The sequence below is a fragment of the Papaver somniferum genome, chromosome 11, assembly GCF_003573695.1.
Source record: "Papaver somniferum cultivar HN1 chromosome 11, ASM357369v1, whole genome shotgun sequence".
Classification (NCBI taxonomy): domain Eukaryota; kingdom Viridiplantae; phylum Streptophyta; class Magnoliopsida; order Ranunculales; family Papaveraceae; genus Papaver; species Papaver somniferum.
This window is the reverse complement of record NC_039368.1, coordinates 76,355,238-76,377,696: the sequence shown is the minus strand read 5'-3', so window position 1 is coordinate 76,377,696 and position 22,459 is coordinate 76,355,238. Positions and strand designations below refer to the sequence as shown.

The 22,459-nt window shown below is 37.9% G+C and overlaps 1 protein-coding gene across 1 annotated transcript; it reads right to left on the bottom strand.

The window, feature by feature from the left end:
• Positions 1–21,178: 21,178 nt before the first annotated feature.
• Positions 21,179–22,415, bottom strand: LOC113321683 (patatin-like protein 7). The gene is made up of 3 exons (XM_026569591.1): positions 22,377–22,415; positions 22,051–22,275; positions 21,179–21,500 (listed from the first exon to the last, which is right to left on the bottom strand). Exons 1-3 carry the CDS (start codon positions 22,395–22,397, stop codon positions 21,426–21,428), a joined length of 321 nt encoding a protein of 106 aa, XP_026425376.1. The 5' UTR covers positions 22,398–22,415; the 3' UTR covers positions 21,179–21,425.
• Positions 22,416–22,459: the final 44 nt, after the last annotated feature.

The window sequence follows — 22,459 nt, the reverse complement described above, 5'->3', positions numbered from 1 at the left end:
AGAATATACTTACACGTTTTGGTACGCCGCGAGCTATAATTAGTGATGGAGGTTCACACTTTTGTAATAGACCGTTTGCTCTTTTAATGAAACAATACGGTATTACCCATAAAGTAGCAACCCCATATCACCCTCAGACTAGTGGTCAGGTAGAGGTTTCCAATAGGGAAATTAAACGTATTCTAGAGAAAACAGTTAATCCAAATAGGAAAGACTGGTCGTCGAGGCTTACTGATGCCTTATGGGCTTACCGTACTGCGTTTAAGACACCCATTGGAATGTCACCTTATCGTTTAGTGTTTGGAAGGCATGTCACCTGCCTGTTGAGTTAGAGCATCGAGCCTATTGGGCTATTAAGAACTTAAACTTTTCACTTGACAAGGCAGGAGCTCAAAGAAAGCTCCAGCTCAATGAGTTGGACGAGATTCGTAGAGATGCATACGATAGTGCTAAGGAGTATAAGAACAAAATGAAACTTGTGCATGATAGGAATATTTTACGAAAGTCATTTTCTCCAGGTCAAAAAGTTCTTCTATGACACTCGTTGCATCTATTCCCCGGGAAGTTGCGCTCTCGGTGGACCGGTCCTTTTGTGGTCCGTACTGTTTTTCCTCATGGCGCTGTTGAGATTGAGACACCAGATGGTAGTAGTTCTTCGAAGGTTAACGGTCAGCGATTGAAGCCCTTTTTAGAGCCTTTTCCTACAGGTGATGTTGAGGAGGTCCCTCTGGAGGACCCTGTTTACCTTGATTGACCATCGAGGCGATTTTGTATGTTGTATATATTTTTGTAGGTTTTTGGTTACACTTCACCCAGGTACTATCTTTCCGACTTCTCTCTTTACTATTTCCTCATGTTACTTATATTTTTGGTACTGTTCTTTAATTAGAAACATTGAGGACAATGTTAGATTTAAGTTTGGGGGTGGGTAGAACTTTTTGTTACCTTTTCGTTGCAATAAAAACTCCAGAGCCTAGAAATTTATCCTATTAAGGATGGCACTAACCAATCTAAGTGGATGGAAGCATTTTGGTTGTAGGAGTTGAGGAACCAATCTGACTAGATGGCAACATCTAAAGAGTCTATTCATAAAAGCACAGAGCTCAGGTGTTAGAAATAACATGATAGTTTCACCATATCTCGTTGAGTCCTTTTCACTTCTGTTTTTATTTTGTTTTGTTTTTAAACTATGTTTCTCTAAGTGATTAGGTGGGGCTCACGATTCAAGTTGTTACCAATGCTAGGGTGCATTAGAGTGATTGAGATACAAAAAAAAAAAAGAGAAATTGAGACCAGACCATCAGACCAACTGGAATAAATTCAATAAAGTCGACCACTGGACCCTTGTATTTCCCAGTTGTGTTGACCTAGAGTTAGGATTATCGACCACTGGTACCCTTGTATATGCCAGTGTGTTGATATTAGTCAGACTAGTATCTCAATCCATTAGGATAGGTTCATTTTGGAAGAGGCCTTCATACAGATATGAGAAACACCGCTCACCTAGTAAACATCAAAACCATCTATGTTTTTCTCTATATCCATCTTCTTGATCTATCCATGTGATTAGTTTTGACTCCGGATATTGATGTCCATAGTGCGACTATCTGAGTAGAGCTCTGTCACTTTATATGAATTTTAGTATGCTTGAGTGAGAACTCGTGTACAAAAATTGGAATTTCGCATCAAGGTACTTCCTCCTGTAGTCAATAAGTATGCCAACCAGGGAGATTCTTTAGTGCCTTCCAAGGTTCTGTGTAGATAGCTAGGGTCTGGAGTATAAAGATTTTGTGGGTATACCTCTGGTAAGCCCTCCGGAGACAACACTCCGCCACTAGGGACACCTAGGGGTTTAAAGGCTTATTGCATACGCTAAATGCAATCGACGATGCCTGCGATAGTGAGTTAGGATTTTATTTTATTTTTTGCTCGAGGACTAGCAAATAATAGGTTTGGGGGTATTTGATAGACGCATTTATGTGTATATTTTGTCCTCGATTTTCTATTTTGTTAGTACCCATTTTTGTACTTATTTTGGTATTTTATGTTTTTGTAGGTGTTTTTGGAGAAATAAGCTTTTGCGGGAAAATTGGCTCGAAAAGTGGTATTTGCGCTCGTGGGAGAAAATTACTATTCAGACTTTCAGTTTGGATAAGGGGCACTTACTGATAAGGGGTATCCTCTTTACTATTTGTTGTCGCATGATATATACACCCCATCAGAGGATGAGGGGAGGTCATCTTCAAGAATTCAAATTCAAGTTCTGGCAGGAATTATTTTTACAGTGGAGCATATTTTAGGGTTTGATTTTGGAACGATTTTGGAGAGATTCAACCGTTGAATTCTCTTGGGTTAGGCTTCAGTGGACTAAACAGGGTGTGTATGGGTGTTTTATTTGATGAACTTGGGATGGATTTTTAGTATGAAGCAAAACAGGAAAGTGATATAATCTCGGGTTTTTTGCTATTGAAAAGTTACGTGGATTATGCTGGATATTTTCCTGGATATGACTCGAATTAGCCCGTTGCTACAAAATAGGGGTGGTAGTAGAGTTTGAATCGAACCAGGAGAAGTTGTGATGTGGTTCTCGTGAAAACAGGGCAAGAGAGAAATTATGGGAAGTTGATTTATTTTTAGTAAATACGTACAGAAAGGGAAGAGAATATCACCTGTTGGATTTGATTCTATCCTAAGAAGAGGATTGACGACGGAAACCATAGAAGAAAAGGGAAAGAATACGTAACTTTCTGTGAAGAAAAGTCCGTGACTTGCAGAGAAAAGAACGAGAAGATAATTGAAATCTTTCTCGAAATATCGTCACCTGTAGAGTATATATAAGTTGTTTCGAGTCTCATATAGGGGGTACGAAACCTTAGGAGAAGTTTAGAACACCATAGAGCTCCAGAGATCGAGTTGCAGGAAAATACAATATTCTGTTGTTGCTGCTGAAGAGGAAGAACACGAAGAACATTGACGCTCAAGTATCTGTCGCAGAACACTATCGCTATTTAACAGGAGAACCCATCTATCGTTTATCAACAGTAATTACATTAGGTCTTTAGATACTGTTTCCTCTTTGTAACAGATATTCTGCAACACCTTCACAGTGTTGCGAATCGGCTGTGTTATCACTTTTTCACCTCCTGGTACACTTTTGAGCTATAAAAACATATTTTGAGAATATGGTTAATATGAGGAGCTAAACCCCATTTCTGAGGCGCTAGAGGAAGCTATTTTCCAACAAGAAGTGGTATATTCTCTTTTATCTATTTATTGCAATTTTATTATGATTATTTTCCTGGAACTAATATCGAATATGATTTTTATTTGAGTAATTGTGATCTATTTTGATGAAGTATGCTTAGTTTAAGACTTTTGATGCTTCAGACTTGGTATTTACAATTATTGCGTTTCAAAATCTACTTGTTGCAATAGTAAGAATCAAATTGAACGAGAAAATTGCATGCATACAAAGATTGGATTCAATCACTTTAAACTTGGAAAATAGTGAAATCTTAGCCGCAATGTTCTTTTAATATTGATACCAACTTTGTCGGTGGTTGTTATAATTATTAGCGAGTTTTCTATTTAGTTTTGAATTTAAGTCTAAAGTTATCCTTCACAAGTTCGAGAATTCAATCACTTTTTACTACTATCTACAAATCACATCATCAGCTTCCCCAGCTCAAGTATTGAAATATCTAAACGCCTTAAACCCATTACCTCTACCATGAAAAATACTAAATATCATAGGGGAATGGTCGGAGACTCCACTAGTTAGAAATTCTGTGATAGAATCAGGGTATAAATCCAACCAATGTATATTAATGTGGATGGGGAAAAACAGTTTGCTGGTTTTTTAGGGAAGTGAAGAGACAGTCGTGTTGTCGGGACTCCTCAACCGAGCAAACTGCTTAACCTCACACAGATGCACTGCAAAGGGAGTTCTTAGATTCGAGAGATCAATCTGTAGGACTCTGGACTAAACCAAGTAAATGTCTGTTCCAGATTCAATTCGGTCGCAAAGAGGGAGATGGGTTGATTTGTAGGAGGAAAGCTGAGAATTGTGTGGGATCAGTGATGATCAAGGATTGTGGATGTATTGAAGATTTCTGCAAATTTTGGTGAACTGATGAGTTCGAATAGGTTCTGATAGATTGATGAATTATTGAGAGTAGTTACTCGAGAAATTCTGTGTAGACAATTTCTGATTGCTGGTGATCATTCGTTGTCCTCAATCATGGATTCATAGACTTATTTATATTGCCAGAGTAGTGAACACATTGATCCCTGTAAGTGTGACGGTTTCCTGAATGAAAGAGTGGGAAAGTGGGAGATCGTGGTGAAACCAGTTTCAGGTCGTGCGGATACTTGGTTAACCGTCCACCCACTACTTTGCTAATTCCTTCAACCGTTGCACCACTTACTCACATTCTCATCGTGGATAAATCCACGTGCCGTAGGCCGCCAGACCAAAACCCTAATTGATATCCCCCATGTGACGTGATTGATGTCTCACGAATCGTGGAGTCTACATGATAGACGTGGATTAATTAGTCAGTTGTTGACTGATTAGACAATGAGTCTAGGTTTTGTTGAATCGAGCATGAGTGATGAATGCTCAGCGATTCATGGATTGAACATGTCTGTTAAGACTAGTTTGAATGATATTGACATTGCACGTACTAGAAATATTGTAAATTCAGTGATGAATTACTGATCAATATTTGAGCGACTGAGCAAGTATTGCTCAATTTGACGAATTACTGAATATTGATAGCTGGATCAATATTCGAGCAATTGAGCAAGTATTGCGAATTACTGAATATTGATAGTTGGGCAATTGAGCAAGTATTTCTCAATTCGACGAATTACTGAATATTGATAGTTGGATCAATATTTGAGCGACTGAGCAAGTATTGCTCAATTCGACGAATTATTTATTGGTGCGTGACCCAATAAAATATTAATTAAAATATTGGTAGACTACCGAATATTATATAATTAATCCAGATATTGATTGATGGATCAACATAAATTTATTAGTGTTTTTAACTTGCTCAGAATGATGATTTGTTGAGCGTTTGTTCGAAACCCTAATTTTTGATCAATTGTTCATTAATTGATGAATTGCTGAAAATAGGTCACTGAGTGAGAGGGGACCGACCACATGGAATTATGGACGTCCATGTGATGCCCAATTACTCGAGTGAGCGTACATCAGGGTCCTGAGTTGACCAGTTGATGAAAGAATGACGATTGAATGTCGGTTTCGTAAATAGTGCTCGATTGAGCATTAGGTGATAAAACCTAATTATGGAAAAGTGAGGGATCGACCAAGATGGCGTGAGACCGGCCCTTGGTGGTCGTGGTACAACTGACCGGCATTTGCACAAACCCCGAGTTGGTCGTGAAGAGTTTGGACCCAATATGAGCGATTGCGCAAATTAGGTCAAAAGTGTGAAAACGTGTGGGACTGGCTCATTGCAAGCCTTAGAGCCGCCCTTGGTCGGTCAAGGGAGCATGATCGTGTCACCATAATACCCGTGTCTCAGTCCTGAGAATTTCGGCATTTTTTGATGTGCGTTTGAGCAATATCTTGGATTTTCAGAAGAGTTCGATCTTTGATTGAAATTCTCGATTTTGCTCGAATGAGCAAGTATGCCCGTTTGATCAATATTCGTGAATATTAAAATAATAATATTTTAATATATTTTCGTGAGTAGCCTAACCGGTCATGTGACCATATTGACTTTGGGCCTTTTTGTGGTTTGCGCAATATTTGAGAAAATATGGAGAAACCATTATTTTTGCTGAAAAAGGGAAGTTTCATGAGATGAGAGAAATAAAAATTTAAGAAAGACTAGGCCACGGCTAAGGCATGGCCGACCGTCCGTCCGGTGGGCCTGGCCCATGGGCGCTTCTCCATTATTTTAATGTTATTATTTTCTCTCTCCTATTTTGTGTAGGATTCCTCATTTGTCCATATTTTGGATGCTCGTTCGCGCATTTGGGTGCTCGTTCGTGCATCATTGTCGAGTACACCAGCACCATTTTATGGCGCTTACTCAGTGGTAGTCCAGATGCCCGATTGTCGAGTATTTATTACTAATTTATGAAATTCAGTGGAGAATGATTCATGAAACTGAGTAATAAAAGTGAGTAGTTTTTTATTATCAATCCATAGGATCAGCCGTGGATTCGACCATGAATTTAGAATAATAAAACGATTATTACCATTCCATGGGATCGTGGATTCGACCATAGAATCGGAGTAATGAAAGTAGTTATTACCATCCCATGAGATCAGCCGTGGATTCGATCATGAAATCTGAGTAATGAGATTATCTATTACCATTCCATGAGATCAGCCGTGGATTTGATCATCAAATCGGAGTAATGAGATAAAATAGATTATCTTCTAGGAATTCAGTGGTGAATGTGATGGTAGAATTAATATATTGCAAAAGGGATATTATCCAGTTAAAGCGTCATACCCGTTCTGAGGTGCATAGTCAGGAAACAACTAGTGTTGCCGAAGTCATGAAGGAGTTATTGCTCTCAATCTTACGGAGAACTGTCTGGGTATATACACGGTATCTCTACATAGTCAGGGAACAACGAGTGTCACCGACGTCCTGAAGGCGTTATTGCTCTCAATATTAAGGAGAACCGTCCAATCATTCTTCTATGTAGAGGGGGGTCTCTCTCATGTAGTCAGGAAACAGTGAGTGTCACCGACGTCCTGAAGGCGTTAATGCTCTCAATCTTACGGAGTACCGCCCAATTATATTATTCTACATAGAGGGCATAATGAAATGCGAGGTATCGAACACTCAGCTGGTGGAGGACTTTCGAAAACAAATTCACCATGGATCGTAAAATATGAATCATCACATGCCTGAAAGCCGTGTCAGAAACATGCAGTATCATGATTTTACTATTTTGTCCTTTGTTGAAACTCCACCATCTACATTACGTCCCCTGCTTAGTGAGGGACAGTCATGTTCCGCAGTAAGCATTAAATGGTGATTTTCATTTGCCGAGATCAGTGTTGAGCTCAGTTGTACAAAGGTATTTTCAGAATCCTCGATTTGGTCCAATGGTGTCATGTACAAGCAAATGTTCAGGTAAGGACCCTGAATGATAGAGTGTCATATTGTGAGATGAGGAACTGCTTATTTGGACGGTCAGGCATCCTGTTTTGGTCGGTTTAATGTTTGCGGGCCCGAGCCCAAAAGGAATCTTTGTTTTAAGAACAGACGTTCGTTCGTTCGTTAGTTAACATACAAACAAAATATAATGATAAAAATTTTGTCTATGCGCTTTCACAAAAGCAAAAATTTTATTTTTAAATATGTGAGATTTCACAAAAGGGAATAAACTCTCATTTCAAAAGTGGATGCTCGTGAGAACGAGCAAAAATATATACATATATTTTCAAGTTACGTGAGTTTTCACGTTAAAAAATATATTTTTTGTAAAATCAATGTTTTGATTTTGAACAATTGTTGAAAGTAGACAATTATTCACGGTGAAAAAATGTCTGTATGTGAGTTTTCATAATTGTAGAATGGACGTCTTTCAATTTTTGAAAAATCAGTGAATGTTCACAAAGTGAAAATTTATATGAAATCAAGTTTTGATTTTCAGCAATTGCTAGAAGTAAACTATTTTTGGTAAAATATTGTTTATATGGATTTTGTGATCTGATAGTGTATGCACAAAACCAATGAGTGTTCACTCGGTGGGAGAAGCTCACACGGTGAAAATAATGTGAATGGTTCACATGACGGAAGTTGCGTGAATTGTTCACAGTTTTATGAAAATCACGTTATGGTTTTGAATAACGAATTTTGATCGTCTTTGCAGGTTTGAAGGAGCGAATCAATTCTCGAGATTGTAATCACTACAACTAGTGAAATTGTAAATATGTAAGAGTTGGATGGTTACCATTTTTGTAGACGCTGTTGTGAGTACTTTTACTCCATGATTCATTGTTTTGTTGAATCCTGCGCTTTGTATGAACGATGTGCTGAAGTAGCCACTTTGCAAGAATGACTGCCTCCCGTGATGATACTTCCAAAGATGGTGTTTCCATAGATGACATCTCTACGGATGCAACTTTCAGAAATGGTATTTCAGGGACCTCTGAGTGATGGTGAGAGATCCTTCATACTGAGTTGTACTCCTGGTTATTTCATTATATTTACCACAGGATGATCGTATAGTGAGATACCGAATCAATGTAGGCTCCACGGAAATGGAAAAAAGTCTACGAGAGCAGAGAAACCAAAAGTAAGCACTACAGGATGTTAGCAAATGACGTGCAATCCCCAGGCGTTTCTTTGGTGAGTTATTAGCGCTTCTTGTGTCATAACTTTGCCCGTGCAATTAGGGTCACAATACCAAAGTTTGTTATTTATTTTCATACTTTTGCTCCATCGATTGACGATCTTCAACTTGTTCCCGGACAAACAATTCAGGAATCCAGTACTGATGAAGAAGTCAATGTAAGTATCTCTTTCATGCAGGTGATCGTGGCATCTCCTTGAATGAAATAATAATAATTATTATTGATGAATCCAAGAAGAAATTATCGTGGATGAACAAGGTGCTGCTCATTCATACTTGGACCATGGTGAGAGAGAATTCCCAAAACCCGAAATAGAAAATTCAGAACTCCGTCTTTTAGTAAAAACGCCATAAAATCTTCATCTGATGTCGGATTTTCGCGATCTACCCATGTATCCTAATGCCCAGAAAATTTCCAAGCTTTTTCAAAGAAGCTTTTTGAGATTTAAACATGGTTAGAGGTTGAAATCGATGAAACAATAAACTTTCATGAAGTTTTCAGAAAAATTTCAGCTGGTGCGTAATCCAAAATTTTGGCCACATTGTTTCGCTCGTTTCTCAAATTGCTGTGAATTTCAGATATGTTGTAGAGAATATCAATACGAAGAGAATGGTATGTGACCCATCCCTATATTCTTCACCAATTTCTCCCAGTTCGTCGTCTTATACATGGAAGCGTAAAATTATCTCAGACGGGCTTGTTGTAAAACACTCCTGCTGTGTCTTTAGACCATTCGATTGTGTCTTGAACGGTCGATGAAGGATTTTGATGTTATTGATTCATTTGAGATAAGGACCCTTTGATTGATACATGAGCATGGTGCTTGCAGTGCCATCTTGTTTCTGTCAGTCGTAGAAACATCACTTCTGAAACCCTGATCACGGGACCATCACTGAGGTTGGTCTCAAGAGGGGCGTGATGTAATGACCATGATTGCATGTCCGGGTGGCAGCATTCATTTTATGATGAATGATCAGCGCATGAGAGTCTGGTGTCACGAGTCTTGGACTTCGAAACTGATCGCCATGATTAGTGGACCGTCAGTCCCAGTATTTTGTTAAATCTCTCTTTTCGTTTTCCTTTCTTCTGGCAAGACCTAGATAGAGGACCCAGGTAGAAAAATTTATGTAAAGACCTAGGTGGACGAAGTTGGAGGTACCTTGATGAAGGACTTAGCATAATGACTTGGTGGACACCGATCGACTGTGGAAGTTATGAATCCCGTCTAAGAATTGCTGCTTGCATGTTGTATGCTCTGGAAGCTGTAGGAACCTCATACGACGTCGAAATTCGATGCTTGACTCCAACTTTTGAAGCTAATAGACTGAGTTATCGCATGAGAAAAGAATCACTCAATTTGGAGTTGTAGAGGGAAGCCAACGAAGCGTGCACATTTGTAATTTGTAATCCCGTACAAAATTTTCAGATTTCGTAGACCTGACGGTAAAGGCCATATCTTTCAGCTCGTATGTCCGATTGATGCGCCCTTTTGGTATGTTGTAGAAGTGACACATACGAACATCTTTTGTTGTAGAAGAGACACATACGAACATCTTTCGGCATTTTTTGATGTGCGTTTGAGCAATATCTTGGATTTTCAGAAGAGTTCGATCTTTGACTAAAATTCTCGATTTTGCTCGAATGAGCAAGTATGCCCGTTTGATCAATATTCGTGAATATTAAAATAATAATATTTTAATATATTTTCGTGAGTATCCTAGTCGGTCATGTGACCATGTTGACTTTGGGCCTTTTTGTGGTTTCCGCAATATTTGAGAAAATATGGAGAAACCATGATTTTTGTTGAAACAGGGAAGTTTCATGAGATGAGAAAAATAACAATTTATGAAAGATTAGGGATTGCAAGGTGTAGGACCGGCCACTACTAGGGTATGGCCAGCCGGCTAAGTTACCCGGTCCCGCGACACCTTTCCCTATTTTATATTATTATTTTTCATAAAACCACGAAAATATGGAGAAACCATGAGTTTTGCTCAAACAAGGAAAAATAGTGGAGGAAGCATGGGACCGGCCACGACTAAGGCATGGCCGGCCGCCCGGAGCCCGGCCCATGGGCGCTTCTCCATTATTTTAATGTTATTATTTTCTCTCTCCTATTTTGTGTAGAATTCCTCATTTGTCCATAATTTGGATGCTCGTTCTCGCATTTGGGTGCTCGTTCGTGCATCATTGTCGAGTACACCAGCACCACTTTATGGGGCTTACTCAGTGGTAGTCCAGATGCCCGATTGTCGAGTATTTATTACTAATTCATGAAATTCAGTGGAGAATGATTCATGAAACTGAGTAATAAAAGTGAGTAGTTTTTTATTATCAATTCATAGGATCAGCCGTGGATTCGACCATGAATTCGGAATAATAAAACGAGTATTACCATTCCATGGGATCGTGGATTCGACCATAGAATCAGAGTAATGAAAGTAGTTATTACCATCCCATGCGATCAGCCGTGGATTCGATCATGAAATCGGAGTAATGAGATTATCTATTACCATTCCATGAGATCATCTGTGGATTCGATCATGAAATCGGAGTAATGAGATAAAATAGATTATCTTCTAGAAATTCAGTGGTGAATATCGCGGTACAATTAATCTATTGGAGAAGGGACATTAGCCAGTTAAAGCGTCATACCCGTTCTGAGGTGCATGGTCAGGAAACAGCGAGTGTTTCCGAAGTCCTGAAGGCGTTATTGCTATCAATCTTAAGGAGAACCGCCTGGGTCTATACATGGTCTCTCTACATAGTCAGGGAACAACGAGTGTTACCGACGTCCTGAAGGCGTTATTGCTCTCAATCTTACGGAGAACCACCCTATCGTTTTTCTATGTAGAGTGGGGTCTCTCTCATGTAATTAGAGAACAGTGAGTGTCACCGACGTCCTGAAGGCGTTAATGCTCTCAATATTACGGATAACCGCCCAATTATGTTATTCTACATAGAGGGCATGATGAATTGCGAGTTATCGAACGTTCAGCTGGTGGAGGCCTTTCGAAAAAAAATTCACCATGGATCGTAAAATATGAATCATCACATGCATGAAAATTGTGTCAAAAACATGCGGTGTCATCACATCCACCATCTACAATTAATACGAACCCTATCTAACTTGCAAGAAATTCTAGTAGAAACATCTTGCTTATTGAACCAGGTATAAAAACACCCCATATAAGGCAATCAAATAGCTGAGCATCTTGTAAGTAGCCTTGGAATTTGCTGAGAGACGTAGACGTCAGAGTAACACCCCTATCCTTTTCATGAGCATATAGAAATGCATTAAAATCTCCAAGAATACACCATGGAAGGTTGTAAGTTGAAGCAAATCTAGTTATAGTGGTCCACATATCATCTCTCATATCCTCGGTATTATGACCATATATATAACAGAGAGAATGAACCAAGGTTCATTTTGGATAGACACTCGAAAACATATTGATCTGTGCTAAACAGAAAATGAACTCTGGCCCAAATGGGATCCCACATGAGACAAATACGACCAAGATGATGATTTTCATAATTATCTAAATAACACCAAGTAGGTTGAATAAAATTCCTAATTTTATCTTTATTAATAGCTTGGACCCGAGTTTCGACTAAGCCACAAATCTTAACATTATTCAGTCTAATCAAATTCCTTACCTCCAACTGCTTCAGAGGGTCATTAAAACCGCTAGTATTCCAACGTCCAAGATTAATCATGGTGAGCAAGTCAGGTAGACATTTGTCTAAACCGACCCGATTTATTTAGGTCAGTACCTATGACACCCATAGAAGTAACACTCACATACTTACTAGAAGAACCTTTTCATTTATTCTTGAAGACCTCACTTGATTGTTCAATACCAGACACATCCCCCGTGGCATCTCCACTCCCATGAGTATTAGTTATTTCCCTCATAACTTGGTCACCAGTCACTACGAATTCCTCTTCCTCAACAATAACATCATCTAGTAATGGAGAAAAAGATTTTTGAGAAGTATTCAACTGACCCGAGTCTGCAAGAATCCTGTCTGGTTCAAACCCAGGAGGATAAATAGGAGATGTGATATTTACTTCAGATATATTCTCCCTAGCACCCTCATCACCTCAAACTTCATATCTTTCCTTTTATGTATAACTGGAAACCATTATCTTTCAAAATTAGACATCCCAACATCCTGCCGCAACTATCTAGTGGAGGGGTGTTGGAACAAAGGAGAATATTTGGTTTCTCTATTTATGATTGGCTTACACTGCAAGAAAATATTCTCTAGATATGTTGCTATCTATACGAATATGTGGCATGTATAGGATATATATATACACTTCTTGTAAAACCTCCATTGATAATAAGAAACCCTAATCATTCTTCTCCCGTGGACGTAGGCTATAGCCGAACCACGTTAAACTGTGTTTCTTCTTTAATATGTTTTAGTTAACTGCATAACATCTTATGCATAACCAATATTGACTGCATAACATCTTATGCATACCAACATGGTATCAGGGGATCGTTAACGATCCTGGCCGTTTCTCTGTAATCAAGTTTTTGTTTCTCTGTGTATTTACTATGGCACAATCAGATCATAATACTAGTTTGCGTTTAACCTCTGTCTTGCTGAATGATGTCAATTATGTAAGCTGGTCTAGGGATGCTTCTCTTGCTCTTGGGGGTAAAAGAAAATATGGGTATATTGGTGAGAATAGTACCTGTCCAGATGCTAAGGATCCAAAGTATGAAGATTGGATTGTTGATGATCAACTTGTTCGCACGTGGCTTCTTCAGTCGATGGAACCACATATTTCGGAAATCTTCTCGTTCTCAGAATATGCAAAGGATTTGTGGAAGTCTGTTGCTAGTCTGTATGGCTTACGGAATAATGTTGCTCGGGTGTTTGAGCTGAAACGTGAGATTGCTGAGGCTGAACAAGGTACGAAAAGTTTTACTGAGCATTTTGGTTATTTAAAAAAGAAGTGGGATGAACTGGATACATATCGTCCTCATACAACTGATGCCAAAATTCTCTTGAAGAGGGTTGAGGAGGATAAAATCTTTGATGTGCTCAGTAGCCTCAAACCAGAGTATGAATCTCTTAGAAGCACTATTCTCATGAGTGCTAAACTGCCAAGTCTGTCTAATGTTTGTGCGACTGTGCAGCGTGAAGAGACGCGTAAGAAAGTTATGAATCCTAATTCTAAAAGCATTGTAGACCTGGATGCAGCTGAATCAAGTGCTCTTATGAGCTCCAAAGATGATAAACGACGAGCCATGCCATTTGATAAGGACAAGGAGTTTGATGGAGAGGCTCCTTGTGCTAACATCTTAGGAACGTACTTTACAGAAGGTACATGTGGTACAATTCTCTTAGAGCACTTGCTTTCATTATGACAAAAGGTCGAACAATTAGAGCACTGGGGGGGCTTCCAGACATAATCAACATTAACTGTACATTCCTTCCCATTATCAAAAACAACTGGAATTATCTTCTTCAATTCAGACTTGGGGTTAATCTCGACGCAGACATGGGCATAAGCCATTCTAGTGCGTGCAGCAGTAGGTCTATCCAGCAACAGGGGATCCCAACAACACTGGCTATGATACTCAAGGCATGGAGAGGCACACCTCTAATGGTCATCCATACTAGAATTGGTCGGATATTCTCTAATTCATCCTCAATGAATGGTTCCCAAGCTCTAACAATAAAGGGGCTACCATAAATAAACACAGGACCATGTTCCAATGAAGTAATTCGATCTTCATCAAGAGGGAACTTAATAATGAAGGCTATCTCTCCATGAAGAGCTATATATAGATTATCTTTAATTCTCCATGCTTTCTCAATTGAGCTTTTGACATACTTGAAAGGAAATCTACGCCCAAAAAATCCACCCACCACCAGCTTATCATACCCTTCCATGTGACTAATAATATCACAATCCTTGATCGAAGATTTAGTAACTCCATTCATCACTGTAGGAGGACGATAACTCAAACCAACTGAGGAACTCGGCAAAAAATATTTGGGCTGATTAGCAACGCCACTCCAGTTAGGTTTAGAAGATTCAATAGGAATTGAATTCTAGACAAGATTACTAGAAGTTTGTGGATTAAAATGAGGAAGAGGGGGAAAGTTTTCATCTCCAGGCACGATACCTGGATCTAGGGGAGAAAAATCCATGGCTGCTACGGTAAAACCCTAACTCTTTGATACTCAGTCAAAATCGCACGGCCAGGGTCAATAATGTAAATAATATTTGTCCTTGACCAGTATTCCTTTAACAAGTATAATGCAATTGGTTTGGAAATATTTCTTTCGAACCGCCTATCACATAATCCTTTGTCAGTTAGGAAAACTCCTTTAACAAGTCTGACTGTTGATTTGAAAAATGGGGCTAAGTGATTCATGTCGGTCATAACCTACCCCATTCCACATCTTTAAAAGAGCTTCAAAAGAGAAGAACGATTTTTAGGGCACCACTGTGTTTTTGGGGGTCCATGATTTGATTAAGCCATCTTTTCTATAATTATAAGGAGTTTCCTAAAAGGTGGAGATGGATAGTTTATCCTTTAACCTAATTAAAATTATAACTAATCTACAACTTCTTCTTCTTCTATTCTATAATTTTTCTTCTGCTCTTCTTCATCAATTATGATCATGTAAACCTAATCATATCCAAATCTAATCAAAATCATCAAATTTTCATCATCGCCTTCATTGAATTTTCTTCGTTGACTAATCAATCTTTTGTAAACAAACCCGTCCATATTTTCCCACAAACCCATTACTTCTAATTCATTTTTGATTGAAATTTTGAGTAGTAGTCATCAAAATAGGTTGAATATGGAGGTCATAGTGGTAAGTTCGGTTAGGATAATTTTGAAAAAAAACCCTAGTTTTACAACCGAACTTTTAAAGATGAAGAACATGAAAAACACTTCGGCTAAGAATTGTTTTTTGTTCCTAACCGAACGTCTGAGTTCGGTTGAGTCGCAAAATAAATTTCAAAACCGAACTCTTCTCTGTATAGAAAAATGTTGAGTTTGGTAAATCCCAAAAATAAATTCCTAACCAAACTTTTCTCTGAATACCTATATAATGAATTCGGTGAATTGGAAATTTTTTCTGCTAACCGAACGAAGAGTTCGGCAATGTTTTATAAATATTGCGATCATGCTGAACCTATAGATTTTAAGTGCATGGAAAAACTAAGGGTTCGGCTGAATGACTGGTTCGTAGAGATTTTGCGAACCTACTGAACTCTGTTGTTTAAAGTTCGGTTACAACGTGGTCGAGTCAACTGAACCGAACAAAACTCTGTAAACTCAATCATAGTAGTTCGGTTACATTTTATTTTTCGTCAGCTAGCCGAACAAACAAAAACTCCATTAAAGCTCTGGTTCGGTTACCTGTGTATTTTGGATTTAGTAACCGAACTGCATTTGCAGAAAGTTCGGTTACATGTTCTTCATATGATATAAACGAACTATGTTGACCTAGTTGAAATTTTTTGTTACAATTTTCATTTTGAAGATATTTTAGGCCATTTATAGCAACATTAACTAAGTTACAAGCATACCTCGGTAGTCAAAGGGTGTTTCATCTCCATATTCACCCATCTCAAAATAATTTTTTTTTCTATCTCTTCTTCTTCTACTACTATAGTCACTCAATGATTCTACTTCTTTAAAAAAAAATCATTTATTAATTTAACCTTAATCAATGATTAATTACACTAACTAATCACTACACAAAAATAATCATGAGAGCAGTTTTGGTATAAAAGTAAATATATGGATAAGGGGTCAGATTACTTCAAATAACTTACCAAAAATAAAATGATGGTCCCCTCAAAAAAAAAAAAAAAAAAAAAAGAGTGGTGCCCAAAAAAATCGTTGAAAGAGAAATGCAGATGACAAAACAATGGGCCATCAAGACTTGAAGCCCAATCGCCGTAGGCACATTTGTGCATTTTTCACATTGGTAGAAATTGTACCGTGTTGCGCCAAGACTTTCAAAAGGTTTTAGCTTTCAACTCGATATTTTCAACACCACATAATCAACGATCATAGTACACAAAAGCATACATCAACGAGAAACAAAAGAAAGGGAATATTCATCTAAAAAATCTCATCCACCAAAAAATAACATAAGAATAACATAAGATTGTGCCATTGAAAATGACCCTTGGGGTTGGGGGGTGCGAGTTTATGCACATTTCTGCATTTCCATACTATCCAAGTGGTACAAATAATTAGTACTCCATGTTGCGTCAAGACTGCAAAATGATCTAATCTAAACCTTTAAGTACAGAAACATACATCAACCAGATAAAAAGAAAAGAAAAGCTTCATTTTTCTACAATTCAATACAACAATGATGGAAGCATTGTAATGTTCACTCTTCCAAGATTAAACAAATGAAGAATGGCCCCTCCACCATAACCAACCCTATATAAATTGTCGAAATAAAAGTAGAAGAAATATAAGAAAAAATGGATTGCCACAAAACTCCCATACATGTATCGGTCACCATTAATATGGTCGGTTTTCGATAGATATATCTCTGTGTACCTCCCACTCCCTATTCCCAACCACTAATAACTCAAGAAAAGGGGTCGACTTTTGTTGGTGTACTACCCAAAATCTTTTTTAAGCCTACTAGTACCACGCAAAAGTAAACAAGTTGTTAGCACATCCTTATTTGAGCATCCTAATATCACTAATAGCCCAACCAAGGTTTGGCTTCCCCTAATTCTCTGGCCCCTTAAAAGTCCAGAAAACGCTTTTTCACCCCGCGTAGTCTGCTAATTACCTTAGGGTAGGAGATCCGTCAGATAGTCTTATATTAGGATCAGGAAAATAAGTGATTGAAAACACGTTGGGTCGCCACGAAACCATTTTATTTTTCCGAAAAAACTTTTTTTAAACATTTTGTACAGGTTTGATTTTGTTTTAATAGATTTTTGAAAAAAAAAGATTCTAAAAAATGTTCTGCATTACAAAAGTTGCATATAAAAAATGGAGTCATATCACTCCATTTTCTAAGAAAAAGAAATCCATAGGTTGAGTGGGGATGGGGAAGAAGAACAGACTCAGGGTGCGAGCTAAAGGCCATGGAGGAAGAAACGATTACTCACTGAACAAACTTATTCGTGTGTTGAGCCAGGTGGATGATCAAATTAGGTTTTCCATTATGGTAAAGCAGTGGACGTTAGATCAATAGGCGTGTGATCCAGGTAAAAATGCTATCGTTCGTAGATTCAACGCTGGCGTTGGAAGGGAAAACGGTGGCGTCGGAAGAACCAACGCAGCGTCTTAAGATAAAACGCCGGCGTTTTTTCTACAAAAGCCAGCGGGTAGTTTTCTAATATTCGAAATTCACTTTTTACCTCTATAAATTACCACCATCTTCAAACAATTCACTCACACCAGAATTCGCTTGAATTTTCTCTTCTAAAATGGCTGAAAAGGCGATCACACTTTTTTGCGATGCAAAACTTGAAGTTGTTGTTTCTAAGATATGTGGGAGTTTTAAAAAGATTGAAAATTGTAAAAGGGAAGTGCAAGTTTTAGAAGTTGCTCCAAGAAAATGTTCCGCTAAAAGGCAAAGAAGAGCTCCAGTTTTGTAAGTTAACAACAAAAAATTCAAAAACAAAGGTGAAACTGTCAAAGAGCACGTTGAATGGCAAACACGTCAAATGAAGATAAACAGGAGGCCAAAACTTGTACTTGATTTTTATTGATGTTTTTATTATTGTCTAAGTTTATATCTTGTAAAAGAATTGGAAGTAATATCAATGAATGAAAATGTTTATATTTTAAAATAGATTTCTACTTCAGATTAAATGAAATTTATTACAATTTAAACTTGCAAATAACATCAAACAACATTTAAATAAACCACAATAAAAACATCAAACTACATCAAATCCAAGGACATTCTCTCTGTAAAGTTCATAGCATTAAAAATGCCTAAACTCTCTTCCGCTTTCTTCGGTAAACTTGGTTTGAGCGATGGTTTTCTGTAAAACAGATAAATAACAAGTTCATATATTTTTATGATGCAGTTGAGCCCATGAGGACAAAGGTAAGATACTCACCAGTTCTTCATTGGATAATCCAGAATTGCTACGATGAACCATCCACAATACTTCTATATAATGTCTGACTTCCTTAGTGATGAATGCAATTCTTAGTTCTAGGCTCGTACTGTTTCTTATGGTTTCGTTCCGCGATGCTACAAAATGTCCTAATACTCTTTCCCAGAAATTGTTATTGTCCATTGGTCTCATCATACGATGTAACCAACATCGAATAAGAGCAACATCTTCTTTCATTGTAAAGACCGGCAGCGACATTCGAGTGCAGTAAGGATGTGCTTGAGATGGACCATCTTTTAGAATTCTGAAACACGTTTCGTAACGAAAAGGTTTACTATGAGCTTCCTCCCAATTATCAAGAGCTGTTTGGATTACTTCATCTTCAGTTACACCGACGAACTTTTCTCCCAATTATCAAGAGATTTTTGGATTACTTCATCTTCAGTTACACCGACGAATTTTTCTCGATCAATTTCCATTACCAAATCAAGAAATGGCAAGCCTAATAGAATGAAAACGAGCATGCAATCGACGAGCATCTGGTTCCCTGGGTTTCCCGTCAGTGAGACGAACATTGAAAAAACGTTCTCCCAAAAAGAACTGTCATGAGAAATAACAACACCAGTGATTACCCTATGAAAGAAATATGCGTTGCATAGAGTTATGTCCTTTTCTTGAGTAAACTTGGGACCACGATTTCTAACAGACATTTCTGTCAAAGAGGGAGAGAGATTTAACAAAAAAGAAGAAGAAGAAGAAGATGTGATTTTGGAGATGGGAGGAATGAAATTTATAGGTCGAGAAAGAAAAGGGATCCATTGGAAATTTTTTCTTTGGCGTTTGAAGTAAAATCGCTGGAGGCTTTCCTTTAAGTGCCTATTTGAATTACATAGAAGTTGGTGCTTGTAGTAAAACCGCGCGACTTTACTAAAATCGCCCGTTTGAATTACCAAGGCCTATTTTCTATTATAAATACATCACTAGGTTTTATTCTAAACCAACCAATTTCTTTCTCAATATCCACCATGTTTTCTAAAGGAAAAGCGAAGAAAATATTATGTGTCGGAGCAAAAGAGGTTTGTCCATTATGTTTCATGGATAACCACAGTCTTATGCAATGTCCTTAGATGTATTCAAAGTATCCGCGGGAAGGTTGTTCACGTATCAGAATGGTGATTGAATCACAACCGGAAAAGCTTAGGTATTTGCAATGTTAAGATCCCAATTTTCCAGAGGAACCACATATGCTAGATGATGCTATGAAGATCAAAAAAGAAGAAGAAGAAAAGATTGCAACACTCTGCAAAAACTTCAAACTTAAAGCAAAATTGAAGAAGAAGCTATTACACTGCAAGCATTGTGGATATGGAGATCACGAATACAAACATTGTCCACAGAGAATTAGTGCATGCTCAAAGCCCGGTTTCAAGACTCTTATGCATTTGCGTACTTCTTATGAAGAAGACACATATGGAAGGCATTTCTGGGAATGTCCCAGGTGTTTTTTGGTGGAGTGGGCTGATTGAAGTTGTATGACAAATCGATTCACTATGGTATTATGTTATTACGATTAATCTTCACATTTGCACGTCAGTAATTTAAATTTTTCCTGGATTAAAAATTGCACCATCAATATTAACATCATAAATAAAAATGTACTGCATTGAACAACCACCACATCATACATGAAAATAAAAGAAATACATTAGATTAAAACAACTACTACATAGGCGTCAATTCTCGGCGGATGGTGGAATTCCTAGAGTAGGGGATTGTATCTATTGAGCACCCTAAGAATGTTGGAACAAGCATGGAAGTCGAAAGGACGACCGCGATGAGTTACTGGCCACATCGCTAGAGTTCTGGGTTCCACTTCATGTGCAGGTTCACCGTTGAGCTTATTTTTGTGATACTCCATTAGTAAAGCCATGAACTCCAATACATTCATACTAATTACACTAAAACGATGCTGCAATTCATGAGAATCACGCCCATGGATGTTCCCAGTTTCAGCGGTGAACATTCTGTAAACTTTCTCCCAGAAAGTCAACGTCGAATCGGTAACATTACGCATGACAGCATCTTGTGTGTGAAAAACGAAGGCTCTACAAATAGCCAAATCCTCTTGTTTAGTGAATCTAACAGCACGAACTCTGGGAGGCATTTTTGTAGATGATTTAAGAGTGAAGAATGTGTAAAATGTGTGAGTTTGGAGTTGAAATGAGGAGTATTTATAGAATTCAAAAAATGTAGCCGTTGGATCACAAGATTTTTCAGCCGTTCAGATTGAGTCGTTGGTGCCCTAGGGTCAGGTGCTGGCGTTTCTAATACGGACGCTGGCGCTTTACGTCATGTCGCGCGTTCGATGTTCAAACACTGGCGTTTTTTCTTCACATGCCAGCGTTCATAGCAAGGTCGCCCGTCGTTACCATAGGCGCGGGTTGTGTTGTCCATCTCGATGTTCAAATCAGCAAATATATTGATTTGAACATCCATTTTTCAAGTTTATTCATTCCATAGTGATAGTAAAATGAACAAACTCCAAATTCGTTCATTCCATAGAAACTGCTCTTAAAACAAGACAGCAGACGGGGAGTAGTGGGGCTGTGCGAATTTTGTATACACAAAGAATAAACCGGACCCATTTCTAAACAAATTGCCAATCTTTTGGAAGGAAATATCTGATTTCATACTAAAAAATCTCTCGAAACAAACAAAACACTCCACTCAATATATCTTCTTCACTCTTCCTCTGTCTCACTCTTCAGTATTATTTTTTTTAGTGAAGAGTGGAGGGGACATAAACATAATCTAATTTCATACTGCACTGAGCCTCCTTTTTTAGGTGGACAAGGAATCTCATCAACTTACATAAATCATCTCAAGAAGATTTTGTTTTTTTACAATTAGTTCTTGATTATATAAACACTTTAAGTTGCTTTATATCTATTGCTCTCACTCCATCCTTCAATCTTCCTGTAAAGCAAAAGCAGATGTTTTACCAACCCCGTAATTTTCCCTTATTTTCTCCCCTCCTGCATTCTGAAACAAGCAATACAATCATTAAGTACAGTAATAAAAACACAAAATAAGATAAGTGCATCTGTCTGGTTTCAAAATTCTTCAGCATCCTAGTTTCTATTATTCAGTAAAAAAAAATACAAACAGTAAAAAAATAACATGGGTAACTTTCTTTTACTGTGGATTGAATAGATTTGTTTTTACTTTCTCTTCTTTTGTCAAATGAGGAAATAGAACTTTGTTGGGAGTATACTAGTTAAAAGTCACATTCCCTCCACAGTAAGTAGATTAAATCATTTTGGTAAAAAGAAAAAGAACCTAACAAATGGGAAGATTGTGGAAGCAAAGAAACAAAGAAGAAGAGGAAGGACTAGTAGATGTGATAATGGAGGGGAGTGACTTTTATGTTGTACTGTGACCAAAGTTGGATTTGACATCATAAATTGGGCAATAATATTCCATTACTGATAGTAAAATCCAATTGCCAGTAGATTAACTATGTAGTTTTAACGAATATTTAATATTTTTCATGAGTTAAGAGTTAGAGATACTCGAAGGATAATTAACTTACTTCTTTAAGCTCTAGGAGGGGTAGCTTGCTTGCGACCGTTGGAGCTATTCGGGAACTTCTCCTTTGGTGTTCCAGTATCAGTTCTCCAGCAAACCAGTCCAATTTCTCGAAATTGGTCTGTTGTGCAATCCTCTTTCCTCCAAGTCCGACAAGCATCTTCGAGTTTCTAGAACTCGGATCAGAATCCAAACTTATCCCTGAACTGCGTGAATTCGACCCATCCGCCTGAAGTTAAGAACAACACGATGCATGGTCAAAACAAATCACATGAAACAGCCAATTATTTATTTATTTTTTTGTTTTGGTACAAAGAAAAAAAAAATTACCTTGCAGTGATATGACTTCATTCATAACTCGAATAGACGTAGTTTGAATTGGTACAACAAGAAGATGACGCAGAAATCATTTT